The 27,673-nt window shown below is 43.4% G+C and overlaps 1 protein-coding gene across 1 annotated transcript in view; it reads left to right on the top strand.

Moving 5' to 3' along the window:
- The window catches only part of Fbn1 (fibrillin 1), a 216,561-nt gene that overhangs the window by 176,989 nt on the left and 11,899 nt on the right, over window positions 1–27,673 (top strand). The window contains exons 44-60 of the mRNA XM_021193426.2: window positions 1,821–1,946; window positions 4,748–4,870; window positions 7,687–7,812; window positions 9,322–9,438; window positions 10,738–10,866; window positions 11,650–11,769; window positions 14,927–15,052; window positions 18,070–18,219; window positions 18,584–18,649; window positions 18,861–18,977; window positions 20,612–20,731; window positions 22,288–22,410; window positions 22,723–22,854; window positions 24,592–24,717; window positions 25,278–25,484; window positions 27,055–27,180; window positions 27,392–27,514. Coding sequence (XP_021049085.1) covers window positions 1,821–1,946; window positions 4,748–4,870; window positions 7,687–7,812; window positions 9,322–9,438; window positions 10,738–10,866; window positions 11,650–11,769; window positions 14,927–15,052; window positions 18,070–18,219; window positions 18,584–18,649; window positions 18,861–18,977; window positions 20,612–20,731; window positions 22,288–22,410; window positions 22,723–22,854; window positions 24,592–24,717; window positions 25,278–25,484; window positions 27,055–27,180; window positions 27,392–27,514 — 2,157 coding nt within the window. The remainder of the gene's footprint in view (window positions 1–1,820; window positions 1,947–4,747; window positions 4,871–7,686; window positions 7,813–9,321; window positions 9,439–10,737; window positions 10,867–11,649; window positions 11,770–14,926; window positions 15,053–18,069; window positions 18,220–18,583; window positions 18,650–18,860; window positions 18,978–20,611; window positions 20,732–22,287; window positions 22,411–22,722; window positions 22,855–24,591; window positions 24,718–25,277; window positions 25,485–27,054; window positions 27,181–27,391; window positions 27,515–27,673) is intronic.

Below are 27,673 nucleotides of genomic sequence, written 5' to 3'. Positions count from 1 at the left end.
GCCAGTCAACATCCAAAGAAACTTCATGGTCTGGAAAGAAAAACTGCTAAATGACATTGGCATGGAACACCTGGCCTTCGCTGCTCTGCTTTTCTCCTTCCCAAACATCTTTTAATCTGTCTAGAATCTGTGATTGGGAGTTAAGTGGCCTCTAATGGTAATGGGTCTCCATGGGCAGTCCAGGCATGTAACCCAGCAAGACCTGGCCCCCACAGTTGGCAATCAGCAAAGACTTGAAATGGCATTAGGGCCATCCACTAGCAGACCTGGGAAGACCTCCAGCCTCCCCGTCCAACTTCCTTGCTTTCCGGTGGAGGAGACAGAGGCCCAGAAAAGGGAAGGGACTTACCCAAGGCCACCCAGCTAATCAGGACCAGAGCTGGAACCAGAACCCAGTCCCGACTCACAGTTTTCTTGGCTTCTAGTTCTGGGCAACTAGAAACATGGTATTTACCAATGTACTTAGTGTGACCAAATTCTGTCATGACAAAATAAAGGCTTATTCTATTTGAGCTTATATCCTTCCTCTGAAAGGTCTTAGAACTGTTGGCATCTAGAGTCCATTCCTGTGTGTCTAAAACCATATAGCATGTTTATTAATCTCACCCTAAAATACAAACTTCACCAAGTGGAAATAAAATCAAGACAGGAAAAGAAAGAGAAAACATTTAATAATATCCCTTTGTCGTGTTGTCCTCGCAGTGACTGGTGGTTTAACTCAGTCTGTTTCTGCTAAGCTGGGTAATAACCCATCATTTCTATTTAGAACTAACAAATGTGTGTGGCCCTATTTCATGATTTAATCAATACTAAAAGAGTGATTCTAAATTGATTTTCATTTGCAGATAAAATGTAATTGTGATTTACCTCACATGGCTATTTAACATTGGTGCCAAAAGTCAAAATTACCTGTATTCAAAATAGTAATATTATGAAAGTATACCCTTAGAGGTTTCTTTTAATTTTTTTTTTAGGTTAACATGTAAAACCATGGGTTTTATCATAACATTTTCCATGCACAAGTACGATGGTGCCTCTTGCCCTTGCCTCTCCCCTTCCCCCACCCCTGCTGCCCCTTTGGCCTGTTCCCTTCCTCCCCCCAGTCAGCCTCACTCCTGCTTTCTTACTTCCCTCCTCCCTTGAGCTCCTTCTCTCCATTATCCCCTTTCTAGTTTCACAGCCTGTATCTCCCTTGGAGAAACTAAGCTGTGTTTTCCATGAAGGTGCTCAGTTTGCTTTCAAACAAGATCAAACTCTTGGAAATGGGCCTTGGATAGACAGGTTGTTGTTTCAGGATGTGCTCTTCTGAAGTTTCTGCTGATCTTATAAACCCTACCTTAGCCCAGAGCTGTCCCCTACATCTTAGGCAAGAAAATATCCTGCAGAGCCTCCTGATTATAAGGAAACAAGTGCTTCTGTGGAAAGGCAGAAGCCTCGGGACTAGACACTCATGAGTGTAGTCCATACTGTACATGCCTGCCCAATGGACGTGGTCTGTCAAACTCTGACAAGCAGGTAGAGGGGACATCCAGGAGAAGCAGGCAAGCCCAACCCTCTGGCCCTAGGGAGCACAGTCTATCACAACAGCCTTCCTCTGAGCAGGCCATGTCTTCAGTCAGCTCCTATTCATCTGGTGTATATGTTGTTCCATAAATTCAAAAGTGGTCCCTACCTTACTAATTGGATGTTTCACAATAAAACTCAACCCAAAAGATATGGACTCCACATAGACACACAAGTGCCTACCTTTCTAATCCTGTCTCAGCCTGCATGGCATCATGGACCACACTGCCGCTCACAAGGGGCTTCTCTGTTCCTAGATATTGATGAATGCCGGGAGATCCCTGGGGTCTGTGAAAATGGAGTGTGCATCAACATGGTTGGCAGCTTCAGGTGTGAGTGTCCCGTGGGATTCTTCTATAATGACAAGTTACTGGTTTGTGAAGGTAAGTGTGACTGTACCCCATCTACAAATGGAGCAACTTGCAAGCTGCTTAACACCCTTGACAAATTCTGCCACAATTCTACAACACTGGAACCTCAGCTCAAGAGTCAGAACAGAAAAATACACTGTAGGAAAGTCTACTAGAGTTGACAAAAATATCATTTTAACAATTAACTGATTAAGAGAAGTACATGGTAGAGACCCACGTGAGTTTTCTCTTTTTTCCTTTTCATTGATTCCCAGTGGGAAAGCCAAACTGTTCATTCTAGAACCTCTTCCCCAACACAAGAGGACAGTCATCTTTAAGTGAATGTCAAAGTCAGTGCTCTCTTCCAGAGAGTCTGCTTCTCCCCAATGGGAACAGTGGTAAAACCAGTATTCCAAGTGCACGAGAGAATTCTAAATGGCAAGAACCAATCGATTTGATGTGGAAAACGTTGGCTTGAATACACATGGACTTCCAGTTGCCTCCCATTGCTGTGTGTTCAGCCTGTGAGGCCCAGTGTTTGCTGTGACACTCCACACTTTTCCTCCATGGGGAAGATAGCATCCTTTTACATTTTAGTGGAAGAGGCATTGCTGCACACTAAATATGGCATGTTCTCTAGAGCAACTGGAGTCAGTTTCTGCTTCATGCTTGCGTGGTGGGCCTCTAGCCAAATTTTACACATTATAGAAAGGGCTGTCACCCCCTTGGAGCATGGGTTATGGCACACATGTCAATAGTTTGACATTAACAAACCTTCTTTTTCTAAATTAGGGACCGTTTACGATCCACATGTAGAGTTATGTTCCATTAGTAACCACGTACTTGTTGGGCTTTCTTGCCAGCTTTCAACCACTGTGGCCAGCTGGGCACGCACCACTTGCCTTGCTTGTTGTGTGGGTTGTGGGCAGGGGTGATCGCCAGTCCAAGACTCTTTAAAGAGATAGCCAGTTCAGACCACAGCCCAGCTGTGGGGTTGCCAGGAACCATCAAGAATCGGTTCCTGCAGAAAAGGCACTGCTTCAGGAAGAACAGGGAACAGCAGCACTTAGCATGCTAGAGGTGGCTGTCTCCTCGTGACAATTCTCTTTCCCTCCTGGTACGCATCTCAGAATGCCTGTTACTTTTTTTTCTTGTCTTTTCTCTTCTATTTGTCAGCCCCTTGGATACCTACCCAAATACCCCTTGGCCACTTAGATTTGCCAAAAATGCAAGGCCACCCGTGAGTACAAAGTCATCCCAGACCTTGCAGCATACATGGAACTGAAAGCCTGCAGGGCCAGGGCAAGGTGCCCTGCTGTCAGGGAAGACCCAGCAGGCTCCGCCCACTCTATCTGCTCATAAAAGGTGTCGAGAAACAGTCACACTCAGAACATTAAGAAGACTAAGTGCCCCGATTTTTGGTTTCCATTTCACAAGTTATTCTTCTTCAAGGTGAGTGTTTAAATACACTCAGCTGCTTCCCAACACATTCTTAGCTGTCAAAATAAATCAGAAAATGAAGGTTGACTTCATGTGTGGCTCAGCTATCCTGAAATTGAAGTGGATTCCAGAAATGTTTTGGGGGACTTCCATATTTATACTTTCCACAAGGAAGTGCACGAGCAGATGTTAGTTTCTCGTGTCACAGAAGTGCCTGCCTGTCACACCACTTGGCTTCTAATGTGGCATGGTCGGCTCTGTTTCTTTACAGTTTACAAGAGGGCAGAACTAGTGGGTGAGTTGATGCTGTGTCCTTCACGACACTGGCATGCTGCTCATGGGCCTACTGCACAGAGAGGTGTAGTCCACCCCGTCTCAGACAGACACTCCCAGTCCTAAAAACTCCACCAGCAGTGGTCAGGTTGTCTCTCCATACAAGCACAGGCCTGATGTATTTCTGTTGTGGCTTTTCCTGGGAAACTCTGAACAGCCATCTCTTCACTCTGGGCACTGCCAGCAGACCAAGGAAGCAGTTCTTCCATAGTCTTGTTTAGTGGGCCAGTAAGTCTACTGAGTTATGTACAGGAGTATGGGTGAGTGGTTCCATACAGGAGCATGGATGGCCATAGGCAGCTAAGTCACTGAAAGCCTACCATATCCCAACATGGCAGACAGTTCATGAAAGCTGCTTCCTGAACAACTTGCAGGCAGCTTGGCTGGCCATCAGCCAGAGTGTCCTCTTCCTAGGCACTTTCTACCTTGAGACTTCCTGAGTCTTCCAAGCTCTTCCCTTCCTAAGCCTTATGTGTCTCATCTCCTAGGGCATAGGATCCACCATTGGCATTGTATTTTCCAGTGATGGAACAAATTTATAGTGACAAATATATCTACTATGACTTTATAGTGATGTATATCTACTATGACTGTATCATAATTTCTCTGCCTTAAAGCTTCTCTGGGTTTATCTACCTGCCCTTCCCCCACCATCCCCAGACCCAATCTGAGCCCTGGGGACCATGAATCTCTTTACTGGTCCCATAGTTTTGCCTGTTCCAGAAATTCAGATATTGACATCAGAATATTATAGAGCCTTTTCAGATGGCATCTTTCGCATATGAATCCACATGTGTTTTTCCCATGTCTTCCTGTAGCTAGCCAGCTCACTAGAATATTGACCGATATTCTACCATCTTAATATACCACAGTGTATTTATGGTGCATTCACCCACTGAGGGTTATCTTGGCTTCTTTCAAGGTCTTGCCACTGTGAATAAGTCTGTTATAAATACCCATTGCTGTCTTTTCAAAAGATTGAGCCATTGTAAGAACATATGTATTGCCAACTCAACACTAGACTCTATTCTTCCTTGAAATAAACTCTCTTCTGCTTGCAGATATCGACGAGTGTCAGAACGGCCCCGTGTGCCAGCGCAATGCGGAATGCATCAACACTGCAGGCAGCTACCGCTGTGACTGTAAGCCCGGCTACCGCCTTACCTCCACGGGTCAATGCAACGGTACGTAGCACCCACTCAGAGGCCATTGCTATCACAATCCTGAATCTGCACTTCTTTACAGATTCTAAGGCTAAGGAATAGAAGTGAGGATGTAGGCTGGAAAACTCAAAGTATCTAAAGAGGAAAAAATAGGAAAATTGTTAAAATAGCTAAACACTTAGCTTTTTGCCTTCCTTATAAATGAAATATCCACAAAGCAAAAAAGAGGTCACTTACACAAATGAGTCTCTCTATCTCTACCCCACCCAGAAATACCCACATATACAAGCCCACAGTCCTCTAATCAGTGTTCATGATGATGATGATGATGAGGAGGAGGAGGAGGAGGAGGAGGAAGAGGAAGAGGAGGAGCAAGGAGAGGAGGAGGATCATTATTATTAGCTTCTGCATAATGTAGACAGGGAAGGTTTTCATCATATCTTCTACTTGTGCTAGATGTCTTTACTTGAGTTGGAGTAGATCTTCCTGCATAAATAGATTTAAAAGATACACACACACCCACCACACCCTTGTCTTCCTAAACATCTTACTGATGAAAATGACTCCCTGAAGACAGTAAATAAGCAAATCTTGACCATCTCATTACCTCCACAGTACCTACAGCAAGCAGAGGTTAGGAATGTCTGCTGCCCACTTTGCCAGGGTGTGATATAAAGAAGAGAGCACGTTGTCCACTCACAGTGGCCATACATTTGGTCAACATCTAAGAGTTTTTCTAGCTAGTGGCATGAAAATAAAGTCCCTTGTGTTAGAGCTCAGAGGCAAACTAATACTTCGGATGGGCCCTCACCTATGCTTCATTACAGTTACATTGTACTTTTAAGAGTATGTTGCCCTGCTCAGGGTTCACTTCCAAGTGAGTTTCCTGGGTTTTTATGCGCTTGTGAATGAAACAACACGAGAGGAACCATGCTCAGGTTTGCCTTGGCTCTCTTGGTCAACTGTGATTAAGTGGTAGGAAGTGTGTTGCTCTCTGCAGGATATTTTCCATTGTTTAATGAAACCTTGGTAGGAAGAGGGTATAAGAACAGAACAAAAAAAAAAAAAACCACTTTGCCAACCAAGATTTGTTTGGTTAAGTTTAAGGGAGCGTGTGTGAGTATTTAGCATTCCTTCAACAGAGCTGAAATTTTCCCAAAAGTAAAGATAAAGAACAGGGGAAATGAGTCCCTGGCAGATACGAAGCACAGTCCCCCAGTGACATTGGGCTTGAACGCCACTTTCCTGCTTTTTACTTTCAAGTTTTATTTCTTTGGAGCTGGGTGAAAGGTGGCCAGTTAAAATAAAGACTGGCTGGTTGCCCTGAGTGTGCCATTGTAGACCATTTGCTCTGGCCACTAAGTTGGGCCATTTATAGATCAGCGAAAGACAATCAGCTACAACTATGGCTCAAGCCCTTCTGTCTTTTCCCACAGGATGTTAACCTAAGCTGCCTCTGGGGCTGTCAGGGAAAGCCTGGTATTTTATCCTAGAAATGACTTCATTCCCATCTCAGTTTTGTTGCTGAATTTTGAGACAGGATCTTACGCTTTAGCTCAGGCTGGCCCAAGTTCACACTCCCCCTGTCCTAGCTCCACAGTGCTGAGATTACAGCTGGTGGCTACCATGCCAGGCTGACATCCTACCCTAAAACCATTTTAAACCACTTTAAGCACTCGTCTCATCCTGGTAGCTTTTAGACAGATTGCAAAACATTCCTCTCTGCCTGTATTGAAAACGAAAATATCGTCCTATGAGGTTTGAATTCATACAAAACTCCAAATCACAGTGGTCCTAGCTCCACATTGCTGTTGATGGTGGTGCTCAAGTTGCCAGTCTGACCTCAGTAGCAAATCCTATCCCTGTAGAAATGCCTTTCCCAGCGACATCCCCAGCCACTGCCTTATGATCTCTCCTTTCTCTGATTGGGATCCTGTCCCTGTTTCAAATTCCCCCAGGAAACCTCAGACATGCTCCCCTGGGAACTAAAAGTCTGTCTCTTAGACAGTTAGATGGTGACCGACCTTTCTCAAGGGAAGCTCCCTTTTCTGATCGTAAAAGATAAAAATCCCTTCTTCTTTGCCCACCCATTCTTCATTTTAAATGTTTTTCTCAAAGGAGAATGGTGATATTTGTTAACTGTTTTCTATGTAGACTAGCCACAGTTTTGGGGCAGTGTAACCCCAATCCCTCCTACACTTGAGACTTAGAAACAGTGTCTCAATTGCTGGCTACTGCCTGGAGATAGCCATGATGTCTGCCACAGTTAGGCCCCGTTGCTCTGAGGTAGCAGTTCTGTAGACCCAGAAGATAAGCAGCCTGAATTTCCCACTAAACCAGGTGGGATGAAAGCTGAAGGAGTGAAGCAAAGGAGTAAGGCCAACTCTGAGCATCTATGCAGTTACGGCAGTGTCCCATTTCAGCATGATAGCTTTGACTTTTCTATCAGTTTTCCAAAGAAGCCCCGAAGTCTTTGCCCATGATCTTTGGTACCAAAACCTAGAGATATCAGTTCCATGTGATGCTGTTTAGGCGCTGTACAAAGCACTTCTCCGTATTCTGAGTTTTACTTTTCCTCTTTCAAGATACCTTTGGCAGAGGGAGCTGTCTCCTTTTGGGTCACCTGGTACTAATGCTCTGAGAGTAAGATCTGACCAATTTCAAAGGGAAAACTAGAGAGAACGCCAGTGTCTGCTTCACTACCTCAGTTTCGAGTTAGGATTATCTCTGAGAGCAACGCCTGGAGATAATTTGTTCAGTCGTTTTATGTTCTAAGTCTCCATCTAAGAAAATATGCAAATGTGCAGTGTTCCACCTAAGACGCTTCTGGTTTACAGATCGAAACGAGTGCCAAGAAATCCCGAATATATGTAGTCATGGCCAGTGCATCGACACCGTGGGAAGCTTCTACTGCCTTTGTCACACTGGCTTCAAAACAAATGTGGATCAGACCATGTGCTTGGGTGAGTATGTGGTTAGCAGTCCATGGGTGAGTGTGTGTGCATTTGTCCATGGATGAGTGTGTGTGCATCAGTCCATGGGTGGGTAGGTGTGCATCAGTCCATGGGTGAGTGTGTGTGCATCAGCCCATGGGTGGGTGGGTGTGCATCAGTCCATGGGTGGGTGGGTATGCATCCGTCCATGCATGAGAGTGTGCACATCCAGTCCATGGGTAAGAGTGTACACACTGATCCACCTTTTGGTACTGTTGGAGTGCTTCACAAACATCCAACAGTCCTTTTTTTCTGACTTAAGGTTGCATGCATTAGGCCTTTGAGGGTCTTTAAGCCCATGAATCAAACATATCAGAAGAATAGCCTACAGTGCCTGTTTAAAGCCCTTGCCTTTGGCTATAACTAGGTTCACCCATGAGCAATGTTTAATCTCCTCCTTAATCATCCTGGCTCATCCCAGGGTGGCTCACCCTTCCTTGCATCGCCACAAGAATCTGCTTCACTGTTTCTCAATCTCCCTCTCTTGGCTATGGATGAGCACGAAAGACTTGCTTGCCTTCCTAATTCTCAAGTGGGCTGAAGAGTGACAGTGACTCATTATTTGGATGTGGTGCTCACTCTGCCTTCAAGGCACTGGAGAGCTAGCAATAACTTTTCCACCTGAATCACAATTCATGTCCCAAATTTGAAAGAAGGAATCTTGACTTTGACCACTACATTTTGAGCTCCTCAGGTGTCTCTTTCCATTCATTCTCTCCCCTTATCCTTGGCCCATCTGGCCTCCCTCTTCAAGCCAATGGTACCCATGTCCTCTTTTCTACTCCCCCGTAATGTAGTATAGAAAAAAGATACTAGCTGCTTTGGCAAAATGCAAAACTATGTACATTGCCAGAGTAAGCATCACAATGCGCCGAAGAGAAAAGTCAAGGTCATGGACCAACAAATAAAAGGGCCAACAATGCCAGCGCTTCTGAACCGAGCCAAGTTGAGCAGCATCTTATCCCTTGGGTGTGTTCAGAAGGATAGCTGAGTTCTCACTGGTGGGAGAAAGGAGCCGTGTCCCAGGTGGCAGCTTAACTGGGGAGGGGAGCTCTGTGGCTGATTGCAGAGCAGAGCCTGCTGACTCACGACCTTGGGGTAACATGGAATATGAATCCTGTAAGCTGAAGTGTGCCAACATCCGCCAAGGGAAGGTCCAGATGCACACCAAAGTTTTTCCATTTTCAAGTGAAAATATTTGAGCAAAGTGGCAAGGGTGGGGAATTTGAGAAGCAAATAGAAGTCTTGTCCAGTCCTTGTGTCCTCGTCTCGCCTCCTTTCACACGCCAACGGAGCAAACTCGGGACTTCCAAGATGTAGGTCCTCACCTCAGCTTCCCCAGGCTGGTGACATCAGGCAGAACATTCCAGCCTCCTGGGAGAGTCTGTGCAGCCACGACTGCCCTTCAGCATCAGTGACCACATAACTACTTTCCTGTTTAGTCACTGTGTCTCCCTCTCTGGCCTTTCTTCCTCCTAGACATAAATGAGTGTGAGAGAGACGCCTGTGGGAACGGGACTTGCAGAAACACGATTGGCTCCTTCAACTGTCGCTGCAACCATGGCTTCATACTGTCTCACAACAATGACTGCATAGGTGAGTATGCGGGAGGTCACTATGTCACACATCTGTATCCAGTGTCCAATCTTCTGCCTAACAGTTGGTCACATGACTATCAAGTACAACGTGTTAAAAGTCAACTTTAGTAACTCTGTTACCTTTATTGATCTGTGTATCAGCAGCTATGATTTCTATATCTATTTTAAGTTAAATAAATTTCAAGATAGGTTAAAATGTACAAAAGCAAGTCTTTGTAAATTGTACAATCCAGAAAGAGTGTGGGAGCCTTGCTTAAGATCCTTCTCTATACCCTCTCTTCAAATAAACAAGTTATTAAGTGTATAGCATCCCCCTTATAAGACATGATAGGTATTTTCTCTCAGGTGCAGAATCTAGATTAGCTTTATGTATGTACTATAAAAAAAAAACATGCATATATGTGACATGAAGCAGAAGGAAGGATGTTTGGGATGAAGAAGGGACCATTGGGAGGGTAGGATACTAGGAATGTGAATGTGAGCAAGATGCAAGGGTGTATGCATGAAAACCGGTTACTTTAAACTAAGAAATAATATAGAGAAGGAATCCTAAGAAGTAATAATGAATCAAATACCATATAGAGTTAGAAGCTAATTTTAAATACTCCTAGTTGCAAGTATGACTTCATCTGAATTATGTATCCAGTAAATCAGTTTTATCTTTTAAAAATCAAATCTAACTGGGCAGTGGTGGCACACACCTTTAATCCCAGCACTTAGGAGGCAGAGGCAGGCAGACTTCTGAGTTCGGGACCAGCCTGGTCTACAGAGTGAGTTCCAGAACAGCCAGGACTACACAGAGAAACCCTGTCTCAAAAAAAAAAAAAAAAAAAAAAAAAACCCCTAAAATAAAGAGACCAGAAAGATGGGGGTGAAGAAGCATGGAGATGGTAGAGAAATGAAAGCAAACGGAGGTCTGGGGATGAACAGAGATTACAGGGAGCCGGGGGTAGAGCAGAAAATCTACATAAAATCAATTTTGTTTGAAAATTCCACGATGAAACTTAATCCTATGTATACTAATTAAATTTTTTTAATAATAAATGCGAAAAGGCAAAAATATACAAAGTCTAAGCAAAACTGCTACAAATTTATCATGCAAATGACCAGCGTTAATATGATAATGTAATCTTTTCATTATATTTGGATGGGTGCCTCCAGCTGGGTCTGTGGCTGAAACCAGACCTTCACTGCAGTTTCTTGTATTTGGCTGAGGTCACAAAGGCCACCGAAGATCAGAAGGATGGCAGGGAGTTTGACATTTTCTTTGGACCATAACAGAGATGTTGTTTTTCAGATGTTGATGAGTGTGCAACTGGAAACGGGAACCTTTGCAGAAACGGCCAGTGCGTCAATACAGTGGGCTCCTTTCAGTGCAGGTGCAATGAAGGCTATGAGGTGGCTCCCGATGGCAGAACCTGTGTGGGTGAGTGAGGAGCTCCCAAAGACCCTGAGAGCTTGAGAGGGACAGGCCAAACCTAAGGGGACTGCTGTAACTCGTGCAAGTGAGGGGGATGTTAATTAGCTTAGGGGTGTGTGTGTGTGTGTGTGTGTGTGTGTGTGTGTATGTGTATGTTTGGCACAAAAATATAGAAGTCATGAATTCAAGAGGGGTGTTGGGGAGGCATGGGGAGGAGTTGGAAGGAGGACCTCGAAATGTATGCAAGAGCAGTGTACTTATGAAAGTCCTCAAATTAAAGAGAAAGGAAGGAAAACGGGTCCGGAGAAAATGTCCCCAGAGGCCTAGCACAGAATAACACAGAATGCATTCTAACCTCACTGTTTTTGTTTTTTTTTTAATGTATACAGATCGCCATTTTCCTTCTTAGTTTAAAAATTGGGTTATACTCATAGAAAACATTTTAACTGTTAAATGTTAAGCTTAATAGCTCTGATTTATTATATTTTGCTCAAAACACCCCTCCAAAGGTGACTTCGCTTAATCTTTTAAGTGTCTTTAAAACCCCTGTCCTACAGAACACTTCTCTAGGAATACTCTATTTGTTGCAGGTAGACTAAGATGTGGCTGCATCACATCCTTTGGGAAGTTTTTGCATTAATGCCTTTGCTTTCCTCTTTGGAAGACTTGTGGCTTTTAATGAGCCCTGTGTGCTCCTTCGGTTTGATTCCAGTGCTTTTGAGTGAGTTTGCACTGCTCGATGGCCACTATGCCAACAGGGATCTCTCTCTGGTTTCCTTGTCTCTGCAGATATCAATGAGTGTGTTCTGGATCCTGGGAAATGTGCACCTGGAACCTGTCAGAACTTGGATGGCTCCTACAGATGCATTTGTCCGCCTGGGTATAGTCTACAGAATGACAAATGTGAAGGTGAGGGCTGCCAGTAGGGTTGAGCATTGACTAGAATATCTGAAATCAGAAATTTTTCTGATGGCATTTTTAGTTTGGACTACTTTGTTTATTTGTTTGTTTGTTTGTTTGTTTGTTTAAAATTAAATCACAGAATATGGCTTAGGACCTCATACTCTGTCAAGACAGGAAAAGTCAGTTCCTGTCCTGATCACTAGGAGCTTTGGTTTTCTCTGTGCACAGGCTGCTCTGGTGACCCTAACTCTTTCCACGGTGCTCTGATTCAGCACAGTTTCTGGTCCCACTGATAGTCTTCCTGAACTACATGGTTTTAAATGGCCATTGTTGACGGCTAAAAACAGCTCCTGAGTCCATGTAAGCTCTTTAAGTGTCCACATTCAAGGTTGGGTGAAAGAGGTTATGTAGCTTGTCTATGATGTCCTCAGCAATAGAGAGGTAGAAATGTGTTGTGAGTTATTGAGAATTCCATTCCTTTACTCTCAGCACAGATTCCCTTTCTATTTCTATGTGAAGAATAGCCATTGTAAGGACCTCATAAATAATTAGAGTCAGTGGATTCCCAAGAAGTCACATAGTTCCCACTGCTACCTTTAAACAGGTCTTTTTCAGTCATCACAATGAACTTGAGTTTTCTCTACTTTTTAATACTGCTAATGAGAAATTTTATTGTAAATCCAATTCATACCACATTCCAGAGGAGATATTTTAAGTAGAAACATTTTATCAAAATTAAGCCTACAGGGGTTGTTGGATGTTTTCTTTTCTTGTTTTTTTTTATGTTTATTTTTTTGTGCAAGGATATTTGGCCTGTATGCATGTGTGTACACCATGCACATGACTGGTGCCCACAGAGGGCAGAAGAGGGCATCAGATGGAGATAACTGTGTGCTACCATGTGGGAGCTAGAGATCAAACCAGGGCTGTCTTAGAAGAGCAGCCAGTGGTCTTAACTGCAGACTCATCTCTCAAGACACTCTTTTGATTTTTTTAAACATTTCTTTATTTTATCTGTTTCTCTCCATGTATGTGCATGCGTGTTCACATATGCCTGCATATGTATGTGAGCTGGGTATCCAAATATGACTCCTGGGAGTTAGTATTTTCCTTCCATCAAGTGGGGCTTAGGGATCAACGTCTGATCATGACGGCAAGGGCATTGACCTCTGAGCCATCTCACAAGCACTTGTTTGCTTTCCGCCATGACTGGTTCAGTTTACTTCATGATTACCACAGAAGTTCCCCCCAAATAAATAGAATTGAAATACAAAGAAATAAAAATAACTCCACAGATGATCAGTCAAATGTGCCCATTCTATAATATCTGTACCTGTTATTTAGAACATGACACCTACAGGCTAAATTTTAATATAAGAAAAAGAAGTGGGGACTGAGAGATGGCTCAGTTGGCCTGAGTGTAGGGACCTGAGTTGAGATCCCTAGAGCCCACACCAGCACCAAGTGAGTTTGGTGGCTGTCCTATAATCCCAGCATTTTGGGAGGTAGAGACAGGGAATCCTTGGAACAGCTAGCAAGCTGGACTAGCCAAACCAGCATGCTTTAAGTTCAACTGAGAGAGCCTGTCTCGATAAATAAGATGGAAAATAATCTAGGAAGCCATCCAATGTTAACCTCTGACCTTGACACACACACATGCACACACTTACACACACACACACACACACACACTTGCAAACACTTCCAAACCCACACACACACATGCACACACTTCCAACCCCCCACACACACTATGCACATACACCTGCAAATATATGTATATAATAACAAAAGATTAATAATAACAATAAAAGCAGTCTCCAAAAGGAAATATTTGAGCACTAAAGGATAGGTGAGAAGTAGTGGTGTAAGGAGTCTAAGAATGAAATAATTCAATGAAGAGAAGTTCAAACTCATTGATAAACCCAAAAAATGACAACTAAAAAAAACACTACAAATACACTACATGTTCACAGATGAGGAGGCTGAGTTTGCATTGTGTGAGAAAATAACCACTTTGATTGCTTATTTCTAGATTATCTGTTGCATGATAGTTACAGTGGTAAGGCAAGATACTGGAGTTGGTTTCTTGTCTTCCCCTTAGGTGGAAACAAAGTCATGTAAATTCACTTTGTAGGCAAAGCTACACAAATGTGAAGCAAAAGAGTTACATGACCCAGGAGGCAGCTAGTATATACGTTTTAAATTTTTACCTAAGACAATACAGCCCAGATTTAAGACTATAAAGACCTTTCTTCACTATAAATTCTAGCTGAAAGTCACAGGAAATGAGTGAGTTTGTTACAGTTGAGTGGCTGTTTTTCACAAAAGTAGAACGATCATGTTTTATTCCCTAAACAGATAATTTGGAAAGAGAAAGGGAATACTTAATTATACAGTCAGGCCAACATACACAAGCTGGGCATCTCTAGGAAAAACCCTTATGGCACAACACGTTGGTTAACCAAACTACTCTGAATCCTCAATAGGTCAGTCCTTACAGGCCATATGATATATTGATGTTCTGAAGACAACAGGTCTTAAATCACATGCATCCAGTTCCTATTAGCTCTGTGATGAAAGTGAAGCCGTGGTCTATACAGAAAGGGATTTTCATATCTTCAGAAGCACGGACTTGAAGATCAGAATCATCTTCTGGGATGGGGTTGTCTTAGTAATGCCTTTAAGGCTGCCGCAATAGGGTGTTGGGAATGCTACCGCATGGGGTGCTGGGAAGGCTCCATCAGCAAGGGCAGGGAATTCACCTTTCATTGAGGTCAGCATTGGACTCGGGTTGTGCGATGCTGAGGTGCGGTGCTGGAGTTCTGGCCTCTCTCAGCTCAGTGTGGTGTGGTGTTCATATAGCTTCTCTGATTGGCGCCACACACTCACAGGTAAGGAGCTCACGTCTGTGACTGCCCTGCACCTCCGTGTGTGAGCTGTTCCTCATTATAACTCTTAGGAGGCTCTTAGAGATTCCATTTTTACAGCGAAGCTTGTTAAAAAGTAACTTTTCAAACTTCACTTCAAAATTCTATCACAGGCAGTCGCTTCCCTGTTGCAAAGGCACTGAAACAACTCCCACACTGAAGCTGTATGTCTTGGTGCAGTGGCCGAAGCTGTCTGGGTGACATTCTGACTCTGATGTGTATAATTCTTTTAGATATTGATGAGTGTGTTGAAGAGCCAGAAATCTGTGCTTTGGGGACCTGCAGCAACACTGAGGGTAGCTTCAAATGTCTGTGTCCGGAAGGGTTCTCCCTGTCCTCTACTGGAAGAAGGTGCCAAGGTAAACACCTCTGAAAGCTTTGGACTTTCATGATTCTGTGTTTATTTGTTATGGTCTTATGTTTTAAACATGGCAAAGCTCTGAGTCTTTGTGAACGGGAAGATGTTTCGTTCACCCACAGGTCTAATGATTACCATATGCCCGAAGGTTCATTTTTACTTTTGAGGTTTAAAACTCATCCATCAAGTTTCAGTTGCTTATACAACTTTCTTGGCACTTACACCTCTACCCCTCTGACGAGCACAGATGCTGAAAGGCTCCTGGGGGAGCGGGCATCCCCAAGAGTCACTGATACTGCCTCAGAAGCTGCAGCTTAAATGCATGTGGGTGCAAACCAAAATCTTCAGACAGAGAAAATGCAAACTGATCATCTGCCCCCACTCCCCACCTTTCCCATGCATATCCTTTGGAGAAACTGAATACCTGTCAGTGGTGAAAATATTCAAGGGCTTGTCAGGTTAAGTTTAAAATAAAGAAAAAAAAACTTTAAAAGACTCAGAAGGCAAGCACAAAACAATGTTTGGATAAAACCCTGAAACATGTTTAGACATACCCAAGCAGTACAACTGATATCTGGCTATACTTATACAAACGAGTTTAATGAATTACAGGGTGGGGAAGGCCCATAGATACTTAGTTTAGAATTTCTGTCCATGTCCCTTCGTTGCTTTGTGCTTTTAGTTATTTGTTTATATTGGTGTGTGATTTGCTTCATATTACCAAATAGTAGGTGTAGAAAACAATTTAAGATTCTAAAATATGACTTTGGAATCGAGGTCTGCCAAGTTTTAGACCAGAGAAGCCATTTATTGGTATAGAAATCCAGTTTGCTCACCCAAACCACACCAGTAACCAACCAGGCAACTGCATGACACAGTTCTATTGTCTCGGAGTCTCCTGTGAACTCTTGTTACTATTATTCTGTCTGGTTATGGTTTTATTTTATCAGTTGATCAGTGCAGAAGTATGCAAATTCTCTGGTTGGTTTGATCTTGTAGGGGACTATCAGATGACCACAAGGGTTTCAGAGTAGTGATTGAGGCACAGCTGGATTCAAGTAGCTAATCTGCCTGTGTGCTCCAGGCCAGCCCCATAGAGCCTGACTTCATTTGTGTCTTTGGCTTGCTTGGCCTGCGTTCGGGGAAAAAAAAGCAGTGAGAAGCCAGGTGCGAATCTGCCCATGTGGCAAGCCAGAGGAAACTCCAAGGCTATTAATTCAATTTGCACAGGCCTGTCACAGGGCAAGCTGACATTGCAGGAAGAAGCAGCCCAGCTGTGAGAACCCTGCCACATCCCTCAGCTAGAGCTGAGGAATGCAAGCAGGGAAAATGACTTTCATAGTTCCAGAGAAGTTTCAGAGGTCAGGAAGGGCTGTTCGCAGATGGACTGGTGAGCAGGCATCCTAGTGAATGCTGGCTGAGGTGAGCCCTGAGCTACATGAGCACTGTGTCGTTTCACAGTGCGGGGCGCTTTTGCGTGATAAGCTCACCTAGAGGAACAACATGACTGAGAAAGCAAATCTATTGAGTGCAGGCTCGGCTGGCACCTGAAATTTTGAGACAGAGATTTTTCTTACAGGGTGTCAAATTGAATCAGGCGTCTATTGGGTATAAAATGAGGATGTTACCCAGAACCACTGATATGGGGTTTTGAAGCACCAGACGTCTCTGGGACTTTAGTCTCAGTCTGAATCTAAGATGTTTATTTCCTTTTGGTGTAGAGAGTAGTGTGGGGAAGATTGAACACTGAACTGGATTGAGAGTAAGGACAGCAGTTTAAGGGCAGCTGTAGGAATAAGTGGTAAAAACAACTCTGTTTATGCAAAACAATGGATGAGACGAAGAACTTGAAGAATAAAGCAAATGAAAAAAGATGTCGCCCAAGAAATAAGAATTAGTTAAATCTTGGCATTTCTCCACAGAGTAAATATTTGGGTGGCAAATACTGCTGTGGGAGTATGCTTTCTGGACTGGAAAACTGATAGTAGAGAATTCAGAAGTCAGAGGTAGTCAGAACCCAGGAAAGAGGAAGGGTACAAAACGGAAGCGGAGGCAAGCCCTCAGATCTGCAGAGCTTAACCACAGTGTAATGCATGGCTCTGGAAGTCAGGTTTGAAAAAACACATTCCAGACCCTAGATTAGCTCATTTCTCAGAGTCACCCAGTCCGATCCATAAGGACGGGAACAGTTGACTTCCAAAATTATGTCAAGGAACACGGGAGCATTTTATAAGAGAGAGATCATCTTTTCCTTGGAGTTACCAGAGCAATAATGAATATAAAGAAATACATATATTCTTTGAAAGAAAGGTTATTCTGCTTACACCCACCTATAGCCCTGCCTTCTTTCTCCTTTTGCTTCCTCTTTCTATCGCACTGAACAGACTTGTTGGAAACTTAATTTGATGTAGCTGTGTGGGCATGAGTATAAAGTCTGCAGAAAACCCCACTTGAAGTTTGTCCCCACAATTCCATGAATAGCTACTTCACTGAATGCTCCTGGTGGCTCAGCTGGCTAGTCCACACACTTACCACTCCTTCATTTGTCCTATGTTGTGGTGTGGGGTTGTCTTTGGTCAGAGTATATAGGACACAGAGTGACAGTATGTCTTAGAACCAGGAGGCTCTCCTGCCTTAGTTTGCTTGCTGAAAGTTGTACAAAACCCACTCAAGAGAAGCCATCCTGCAGAGGTTTCTTCCTGAATGACTCTATCTGGGGATGTTCCAATCCTGGAATCGTTAATGGAAGTCTATTGAGACTGGAAGGTTTGCAGTTTACTATTCCTATCAGGTTGCTTTGAAGTAGCAGGTAAACTGAAGGAAAGGGATAAAGTAACATGAGTCTGTTCATCCCATCTTATTGTCGACTGTCTGTGACTTCAGCAGTCTCAGCTCTTTCATGCTTCCAATCACTTTTGCAATATTGCTCTAGTTAATGAGGGAATGCGTTGATCTACTATCATACAATGAGGATTCAGTGGAAAAGCGACGAGAATGTACTGTGGATTTATATTGTAGATTTGCGAATGAGCTACTGCTATGCGAAGTTTGAAGGTGGGAAGTGTTCATCACCCAAATCCAGAAACCATTCCAAGCAGGAGTGCTGCTGTGCTCTGAAGGGAGAAGGCTGGGGAGACCCTTGTGAGCTGTGCCCCACTGAGCCAGATGGTAAGTCTAACATCCTCGTTTCTCACCACATGATCTCATGCACATATGACCATGGAATCATTACAGTGTAAGCCTTACAGTCAGTAGGGTAATCAAATTCTAAGTGTAACTGGAATGCCGTTTAAACATATTTTACCAGAGAAGCATGGTAGTTATTTTCTCTTTTAATAATGTTATAAATCAGAGTCATCCAAAGAACAGGCACATTGTTGAGAATCTTGGTGATGTCACCTTGTCTCTGGGCAGCTTGTTCGTGTCTCTCACTGTGTGCAGCATGTGGCCACAGCCACACAGTGGATGGGGGCATGGGAAGGCTGTCATTGTCTCTGGTCTGCCCACTAATGAGTATATCTCTCCACCACAGAGGCTTTCCGGCAGATCTGCCCCTTTGGAAGTGGGATCATTGTGGGCCCCGATGACTCAGCAGTTGGTGAGTGCCCAGCTATGTCTTCCCTGCCTCTTTGTCCTTCCTCTGGGTCTTATCTACCTGGGAGAAATAATCTCTTCTATTTGATGTCTTAGCATTTGTATGATAGTTGTATTGTGATAATAGATATTCACTTACTGAACACTGACATAACTTTAATTTAAGAAAAATACCTTGGATTTCTTTTTATTGTTTTTTTCTTTCTTCACTTAAGATATGGACGAATGCAAAGAACCTGATGTCTGTAAAAATGGGCAGTGCATTAACACAGACGGCTCCTATCGCTGCGAGTGTCCCTTCGGTTATATTCTGGAAGGGAATGAGTGTGTGGGTGAGTAGTGACTCAGTCCCTTCCTTTGAAATTGTTTTATGCAAAAATTGAGCAATTTGGCTTTTACTGAGCCAGGGTAGGAGTCGAGTTCTGCTCCTCCACTGAGGGCTTCTTCAGTTAGACTGCTAGCTGGTCCCCACCCTGTGCTGAGTAGAGAGCTACTGCAGTGAACCAAGCAAGCACAGTCCTTCCTTGTATGGCCCTTGTAGTCTAACTTGGACATGTCCTAAGAGATACTGAAAAGGACAACAGAATTTTCTTAGTGAAAATTAAAATACACTGTTAGTGCCCATAGTTTGTATTTTCAGTATGTAAAAACACCAAGTTTCCTATGCATCTTGTATATTTAGTAATATGGAAGGCCACCCACCCTATTCAGTGTCATATTTTAGCCCTTTAATTAAAATGTCTAAGGATGGCTTCTATGTGGACCACTTACTCTTAATTCTCTTCACTGTAAGCTAGAGTCACATGTGTCCAAGAACCCTAACAAAGTATTCCTGTGACAGTGTGGTCAACACTGAATGTCTGTGTGTGCGGGTTAAAAAGTACTGTCTTCATATAAAGAGAGGGAGTCTGAGCACTGCAGCACGGGCTAAGGGTGGGGCATAAGTATTTTCAACCTCTCCCACATTGGGTGTACTTCTATGCAAATGAAATGGTTTGTGTCTAATTACCCTGGCAGCTCTAAACTGCAATGATACCATTGTTTTTATTAAATCAAAGAAGACGCGGTATTCTGGACTAAAAGTGAGATTTAGTAACCAAACAGGAACAAATTTTATCGATGTTAGTTTTTTGGAATCTTCAGTTTGCTGCTGCTGTGTGTGCAAAAGGATTCTCCTCTCCTAGGAGTGACCCTTGAGGAGAGCCCACTGTGTTCCTGGGCTTCAGATATCTAAAATAGCAACATTACTTCTAAAAATAGGGTTCTTTCTTTCCCAAGGGAAAATATTCTCCCTAAGGCCTAGGCCAGAAATAAGAACAGGGGATGTTCCAGATGGATGGGTTAGGAGGCATCTATATTTTTAGGGATTTTTTTTTTTTTTGGTAAAAAATATTTTCTTTCTCCACAGTTGTTTAAAAAGACCATGTCCTAAACATGTTTTTTCTCTCTCTTTTTTTTCCTAGTCTTTTCTTTTTCTGCCTAATGTAAACCACCTGGTTTTAACAAAATCAACAAAATCTACTTGAAATTTTTTTTTTATCCAATATATTCTATTTAATCTTAGGTAGTTTTCTATTTTATATCTGGCAAAACTCCATCCTATGTAAGCTTTCTTGTGTAGTGATGTAAGTGGGGCCAATTGGGGACTTTGTCTTTGAGCCAGCAGAACCCCCTGGTTGCATATAGGAGTCTTATTTTAGCTATTAGGACATCTACTCCCAGGACAGGCTGCAGAAAACCACGTAGGTGGTGTAAGGGCTAGACGTCCATCTCTCTTGCTGTCTCTGCCTTTGAGCAAGTGCAAACTCCAACTATAAGCCAGTGGTCAGAAGGTTGCCCTCCTGGCAAGAACAGAACTGAGCAAGACAACCCAGATCCAAGAACTCAGACAGAATGAAAGGTGGTATCAGAACCTTAGCTCCATTTTATCTCCGCTCATTTCATCTCCTCTTCGGATCACTGGCAGACACCGACGAGTGCTCCGTGGGCGATCCCTGTGGAAATGGGACCTGCAAGAACGTGGTTGGAGGTTTTGAATGTACCTGTGAGGAGGGGTTCGAGCCTGGTCCAATGATGACTTGTGAAGGTGAGAGTCTTGGATACAGAAGAGACAGTTGCCTATACTGACCATGAGAGCAGCTGCTTGACTGTAGTTCTTAAGATTCAATACCTTTCAGGGCATGGAGAGTTAGGAACATCTGAGCATGGCAGGCCGTTGCGTCACTCCTCTCTGTGACTCTCATATGGTCAGGAAATATAAAGAAAACAACACAGGGGACTGTGGCAGAAGCTATATTGTATATAACAGAGTGCTCACCAGTGTGTCTTTCTGCTCACATCTCAATACAACTCCTGTCTCATTTACCACCTCCTGTCTTACTCTCTATTTTCTTTGTTGATTTTGTTTCCAAGGCTCCCCACCACCACCTCTTTTGTGTTCTCCTGCTCTCCTCTTAGACACATCTGCTCACAGAGCTAGATAACCACTGGCATCCTGTGGTCATCTGGAGGCAATCCCAGAGGAGAGGTTGCCTAACCCATAGAGGCATCTGAAAAGCATTTGCCAGTGTGACTGCCTGGAAGGAAGTATGGAAAAGAAAGAAAAAGTAGGGAGTTCCAAAGAGTAGTTGGTCCCTCGACTGTTTGCCTCATATTCCCTTGGGATATTGTTAGGGATGCAAGCTTTCTGGCCTCATCCTAGATCACTAAATCACAAACTCTAAAAGCAGAGCCCGGCAGCTGTCCAGATGATCCACAAGCTCTTCGTGATAGGGTTCACTGGTGTAGGAAAAGAATGGGGGAGCAGAAGGGAAAGTGGTATTAAAGGGATGCCTTCATCAGAGATATGGACTGTTGGCACCTTCAGAGTGTTGTGAGCCTTTCAAGGCTGTGGTTAGAACCTGGCCTGGATGCTCAGTCCTGCCCTTCACACACATTGTTGTTGTCAGTCACACACACATTGTTGTTGTCCTTCACACACATTGTTGTTGTCCTTCACACACATTGTTGTTGTCCTTCACACACATTGTTGTTCTTGGGGAACAGCATGATCATCAAAGAGGTTTGGTTTCACCCTCTTGCTTTTGAAAACATGTCCTGACATTTATAAACCACGCACTCTATCTAGAAAAATCATTTTTCCCAGTAGAGGGCATCTGTGTAAACTGAGTTTCTCTGAGTATAAAATAACCGGAACACTCTGTTTGAGCACAGAATCCCTGTTGTCTCATAGGAACCTCTTTGTTTGGGGAAGGAGAAGTTACTAAGAGTATTAGAGAGCTTGGGTTCTTTTTGACCACAACTTCTTTAGTTAAAGGAAGCAAAGATGACCTATAGTTCGTGTACAAAGGAAATGGCAACTGGTCAACCTGAGTCTTCCAAGTATACAAAGTGGAAGTTGTTCCTCATTCATGTAAATCCATAATTACACAAGGACAGCAAGCTTGAGGGTTGTGCTGGGAGATCTGGAACATACATCCACCATATTTATACCAGCTATAAAATAATAACTCATTTTTATAATTTTCTGGATCCATCCATGCCTATGATAAGGAAGACTTTTGACTTTTAGTAAAAACACATTTCTCTCTTTTTGACATTCTTGGTGCTGTCAGCTCATTCTTTTACATTCTCTTACTGCAGATATAAATGAATGTGCCCAGAATCCTCTGCTCTGTGCCTTCCGCTGTGTAAATACCTACGGGTCCTATGAATGCAAGTGCCCTGTTGGATACGTTCTCCGAGAAGACAGGAGGATGTGTAAAGGTGAGGGCCCATTTTAGTCCATTTAGTCCTAAGAATTATAAATGCTTCAACAAGCAAGTATGAATCATAAAGCGAAGAAGTCCAGGAAGGGCTCGCATAGCATCTTGCTTCTGATAAGGTCATCAGTTTGTTGGAAAGCAGTTTCCTCACCAAGTCCAAAGGTGGTTAGAAGATTCCCTTCCATGTTTAATATATCAATTCCCAATACATACAAAAGGAAATAAGCTCAACACAAAAATGAAAGAGATGATGGTTTAAAGGACAAGCATGCAGTGAAGCTTGTTTTTAAGTTGTGATTGCGCATCTTTCCAGATGAGGATGAGTGTGCGGAGGGAAAACATGACTGTACTGAAAAGCAGATGGAATGCAAAAACCTCATTGGTACCTACATGTGCATCTGCGGCCCTGGGTACCAGCGCAGACCCGATGGAGAGGGCTGTATAGGTAAGACTGTCCCCGGTACAGATTGCTCAGCATTGAAGTGGCAGAGGGCAGAAGTGACCTGAGCTCTGAGTCAGGTTGGTGACGTGCTCCTTCCTCTTAATCAAATGTCATAGCTCACTGTGGAGAGGCCTTACTGTTCTCTCCTCTGGGCTGGCCTGTCCCTATTCTCTTGGCCTGTATTGCTGCCAGGGTCACCCACCTTTGACCCTTGCCCTTTATTCATGTAGCTGTCCAGGAGGTAGTTCACACTGATTTCCCTCACCATTCTTTTGACTCCATTGTCTTACTAACGTCCTGTGCTAGGGCTATTTCTTTTTTCTTTTTTCTTTTTTTATTATTTTCTTTATTTACATTTCAAATGCTATCCTGAAAGTTCCCTAACCCCCCCCCTCCCCTACCCACCCACTCCCACTACTTGGCCCAGGTCTTCCCTTGTGCTGGGTCATATAAAGTTTGCAAGACCAAGGGGGCTAGGGCTATTTCTAAGCCAGGGCTCTAGCTTCAATAACCCCCACCCCCACCCCGCTTACCTTGAGGTGGGTCCTAAGCATTGCTTTTTTGAATGTCCCCCAGGTGATCCAAAATGTGTATCAAATATTGAGAACCATAGCCCTAGACCAGGGAACGGCAAGCTTCAGCTTCCAACCAAATCCAACCCTCTAGCCTGCCACTTCTTTTGTGGATCAAGTTTTATTAAACCGCCTCATGCCCCCTAGCCACCCGGGGAAGCTGGGGTTTCTGGCCCGGACCACTAGGTTTGGCTGAACAGTGGGTTTTTAACCAGTCTTCATGTGGCTCTGGGTGTTGTTTCCACATTCTCTGCCACTCTCAGGGAGCTCTGTGTCCTAGAGACTCAAAGCTTTTCTCAAATGAGAGAGATGCTGGGGAAGTTAGTTTGTGATACTCAAACCTAATCAGTCACCAAAAGTAATCCAGCTATTTTAATGTTTTAAAAACCTGTTAAATTATGGTCTATTGGTTCCTCAATAGTATCGCTTAAGTGTTACAAACAAGTTGTGTTGAATCTGAAGAGCAGTCCAGACCAATGTTACTGTGTCAACGCAACTTACTGGCATCATTCTGATGAAGTAATGTGTCTCTTTAAAATGACAGTCAGCCTTCAGTCTTCCCTCCAGTATTTGAACTCACCTTTCAGGAATCTTCTTTATATACAGATGGGGCAAAATTTAAGTAAAATATATATATATATATATATATATATATATATATATATANAAAATATATATATATATATATATATATATATATATATATATATATATATATATATATATGTGTGTGTGTGCCCAAAATGCTGCCATTTGCATTTAGATATATCAAAATATGCTCAAGAGTGCCTTAGAAGAACAAAGAAAGGAAGGGGGAGGGAGAGAGAGAAATTGATTTTATTGCATAATCCCTCTCTGGAAGGGGACATCAGAAGTTGGCACTCTGGAAGAGCGTTTTGGTGGCTGAGGAATACAGATGAAAGGGAGACTTTGATGTTTTTAGTTCCTGGTCGTTCCAGGATTTCCAGCTTTTAACCATATAGATAGATTACTCGTTTGCAAAGAAAACTGAGAGAGTGTGTGAAGGAAGAAAGGAAGGAAGGAAAGAGGGAGAGAGGAGAGGAGAGAGGGAGGAAGAGAAGAAGGAAGAGAGGGAGGGAGAGATCAAGGGGAAAAAAAGTCAACCGTTCTAAAAATGTCTCATGACTCCTGTTCACTGTCCCCACAGATGAGAATGAGTGTCAGACCAAGCCCGGGATCTGTGAGAATGGGCGTTGCCTCAACACCCTGGGTAGCTACACTTGTGAGTGTAACGATGGCTTCACGGCCAGCCCCACTCAGGATGAGTGCTTGGGTGAGTATCTGAAACTGGCTGCAACCTTCCCTCACACTCCAAAGCATTGTTTCTGGTTTGAAATAAGAGAATATGCCAAAAAATTGTGAAGGCGCTGAAAACAGTCATCCTTGGGAGATGACTTGGTGACCAAGTGTATCTTGGGCTCAGGACCTCCCTACAGCAAAATTCTGCCTTTGCTAATTGCACATGGAATTGCTAGCTTGGGGTTTCCTTCTTGCTGCCCTTTAAGGCCTTTGTGAGCAGGCCCACTTCCGTATGTTTTTGCCCCCCTTTTCTATAGCATGGCTGTTGCAACTGTCCTTCCATATGTCTGGGGCACAAAGAGTTATAAGCTTGTCTGCACCAATGCCTTTCTGCCAACTCACAGATTTCTTGTCTTGTTTCCGTCAGACGCCTCCTTTCTCTCTCCCTGCTGTTTCCAGCTTTCGCTTCTCGTTCCTCTTCGCCCAGGGTAAAGTGTTACATCCTTTTGGTTTTTATATCTGCCTAATTTCCTAATGCCCCATGCATACAGACCAGTCCCTCAATTCCTCTTTGCCTCGGAATGTCTCTTCCAGACAACCGGGAAGGGTACTGCTTTTCGGAGGTCTTGCAAAACATGTGCCAGATTGGCTCAAGCAACAGGAACCCTGTCACCAAGTCCGAGTGCTGCTGTGATGGAGGGAGAGGCTGGGGACCCCACTGTGAGATCTGCCCTTTCGAGGGCACAGTGGCTTACAAGAAGCTATGTCCCCACGGCCGAGGATTCATGACCAATGGAGCAGGTACTTCACTTTGTTCTGTTGTTGACAAAAGGTGGGAGCTCGTTCTTCATTATTAGTTTTTCATTATTAGACAAAAGTAGTTGCAAGGAATGTGTGTGTTTCACTATGGAAAATGGTGGAAATGTGGAACTTACTATATAGGCTTGTGCTGTCTGACTGAGATGACGGACATTCTTACAGTGCTGTAAACATTCAAGGCCATTTGCCAACCATCCTTGGTCTAGTTGATTACGTTTCATGTGCTTGGGTCCTTGCCTCTGCCTTTGCAAGGGTCTGGCAGAAATCTGCTGGAAGATAGTTTATGAGCTGTGAAATAAACAACCATCTAGTTCCACTCCACCGATATTCCTTTTAACTCAGTGTTAGCCATGATACATTGCATCAAAGAAGTACAAAGACTGCTGGTGTGCTAGGAATTTGCACAATCGTGTCTGAAGTGCGTGCACCAGCTGCTTTCTGCTAGACATCTAGATGTGAGTGAGGGTCAACTGAGATGTCTGAGGCAGCTGTGAAGACCTGCGAGCCTTGTGGGATTCCACTTTTATCAACACAGTTGGGGTGTAGTTCATAGAAGGGCTGAGGAAGAGGGTCCTGTTGGTGTTCCATTGTGCTCCTGGCGGGGGGAGGAGAGGCTGGAGGAGGCTAGAAGCAAAAACATAAAGGAGAATTAGAAGAGAATTGTCTTCCTGTTGGGAAAATGTGACTAAATAGAGGGAATGGACAGGGAAGATCCACCCTCTGGGAGGATGCTGAGATGAGATGATAGAGGACTCATTTCCTGAGACCAGTGCTTACCTGCTTTACCTCAGGGTAAACTGCAGAAGGTCAGGCACACCCATCTGCTGATATTAGATGATCATTTTTGGCAGTGAAGGTCTAATAACTCGTGCAAATTGCTTGTGTTGGTGTCCGGCCTTACTGCCACCAGTGTACAGTCTCCAAGCCTTTCTGTCTGTGATGGAGACATGAATAAGGGTGTCTCTGTCTAGCAAACTGCATAAAGCTAGCCCCATCATTTACCCAAGAGGCCTGGTTAATTTCCATACAGAAGAGGGAAGTCGACTCCATTCTTCAGGATATTTTTCAGGATTAACTTCAAATAGGACAAAGAAAATGTTAAAGACGTTTCCTTCTTATTTTGAACATGCAACATCAGAGAGGAAAATCTAGACTTTCCTTGTCCAGAGGGTCCTCTGCTACAACTTGCTCGTGTGACGCCCATGGTTGGCAAGAATGATGACAAGATGGAGCAGAGGACCTAACATGTCTCCATACGATGTTATTCTAAAAATCCAGAAGAGAAAAATAACACAGCTTTAGATGACCAATTATTTTAAGGCTTTCCTTTGTTTGAACAGCTTCTCATTATCACCTCATACAGTCATTCATTAGCTGTTCAATGAGTAACGAATTGCATATGAAATCCTCTCTGTTTCCTTTTGGTTTAATACTTTGGTCCTTAATACAGTAACATGGTATATAAAATTTTACACTCAAGTGACTGCTGTGTATCAATGTTGCCCATTGTATATTTTAATGTATTTATTATTGTGATTTATATTTATCCTAGATATTGATGAGTGCAAGGTTATTCATGATGTTTGCCGAAATGGGGAGTGTGTTAACGACAGAGGGTCCTATCACTGTATCTGTAAAACTGGCTACACTCCGGATATAACTGGGACCGCCTGTGTAGGTAGGTACTTCATTTCTAATGCTTTATTCCGGAGTAGAAATTTCAGGTTATAAGAAAGAAAACCCCACACTAAAAATCTAAAATGCATCTCTACTTTTAATTGAAAATTATTAGGCAATCATCAAATACTTCACAGAGTTTGTAGGTATAGATATGGAAAATTCAGAAAGTCTTGAAAACGGACTTCTACACTATCTTTCTTTAATCATAGATCTGAATGAATGCAACCAGGCTCCCAAACCCTGCAATTTTATATGCAAAAACACAGAAGGGAGTTACCAGTGTTCCTGCCCGAAGGGCTACATTCTGCAAGAAGATGGAAGGAGCTGCAAAGGTAAGGGGTCATTGGCTTAATCCACTCACCTGCCTCTGGTTATGCCTGGGAATAATCAGGAGACAGGCTTCCCTGGACTTTGCACCTGTGCAGAGGGTGGGTCCCTGAGGATTACCCTGAGGCCAGGGAGGCCGCTTAAGGCTAGCAGTAGCAGCCATC

This window comes from Mus pahari, chromosome 3 (assembly GCF_900095145.1).
Source record: "Mus pahari chromosome 3, PAHARI_EIJ_v1.1, whole genome shotgun sequence".
Taxonomy (NCBI): domain Eukaryota; kingdom Metazoa; phylum Chordata; class Mammalia; order Rodentia; family Muridae; genus Mus; species Mus pahari.
This window is presented reverse-complemented; position numbering and strand designations above follow the sequence as displayed.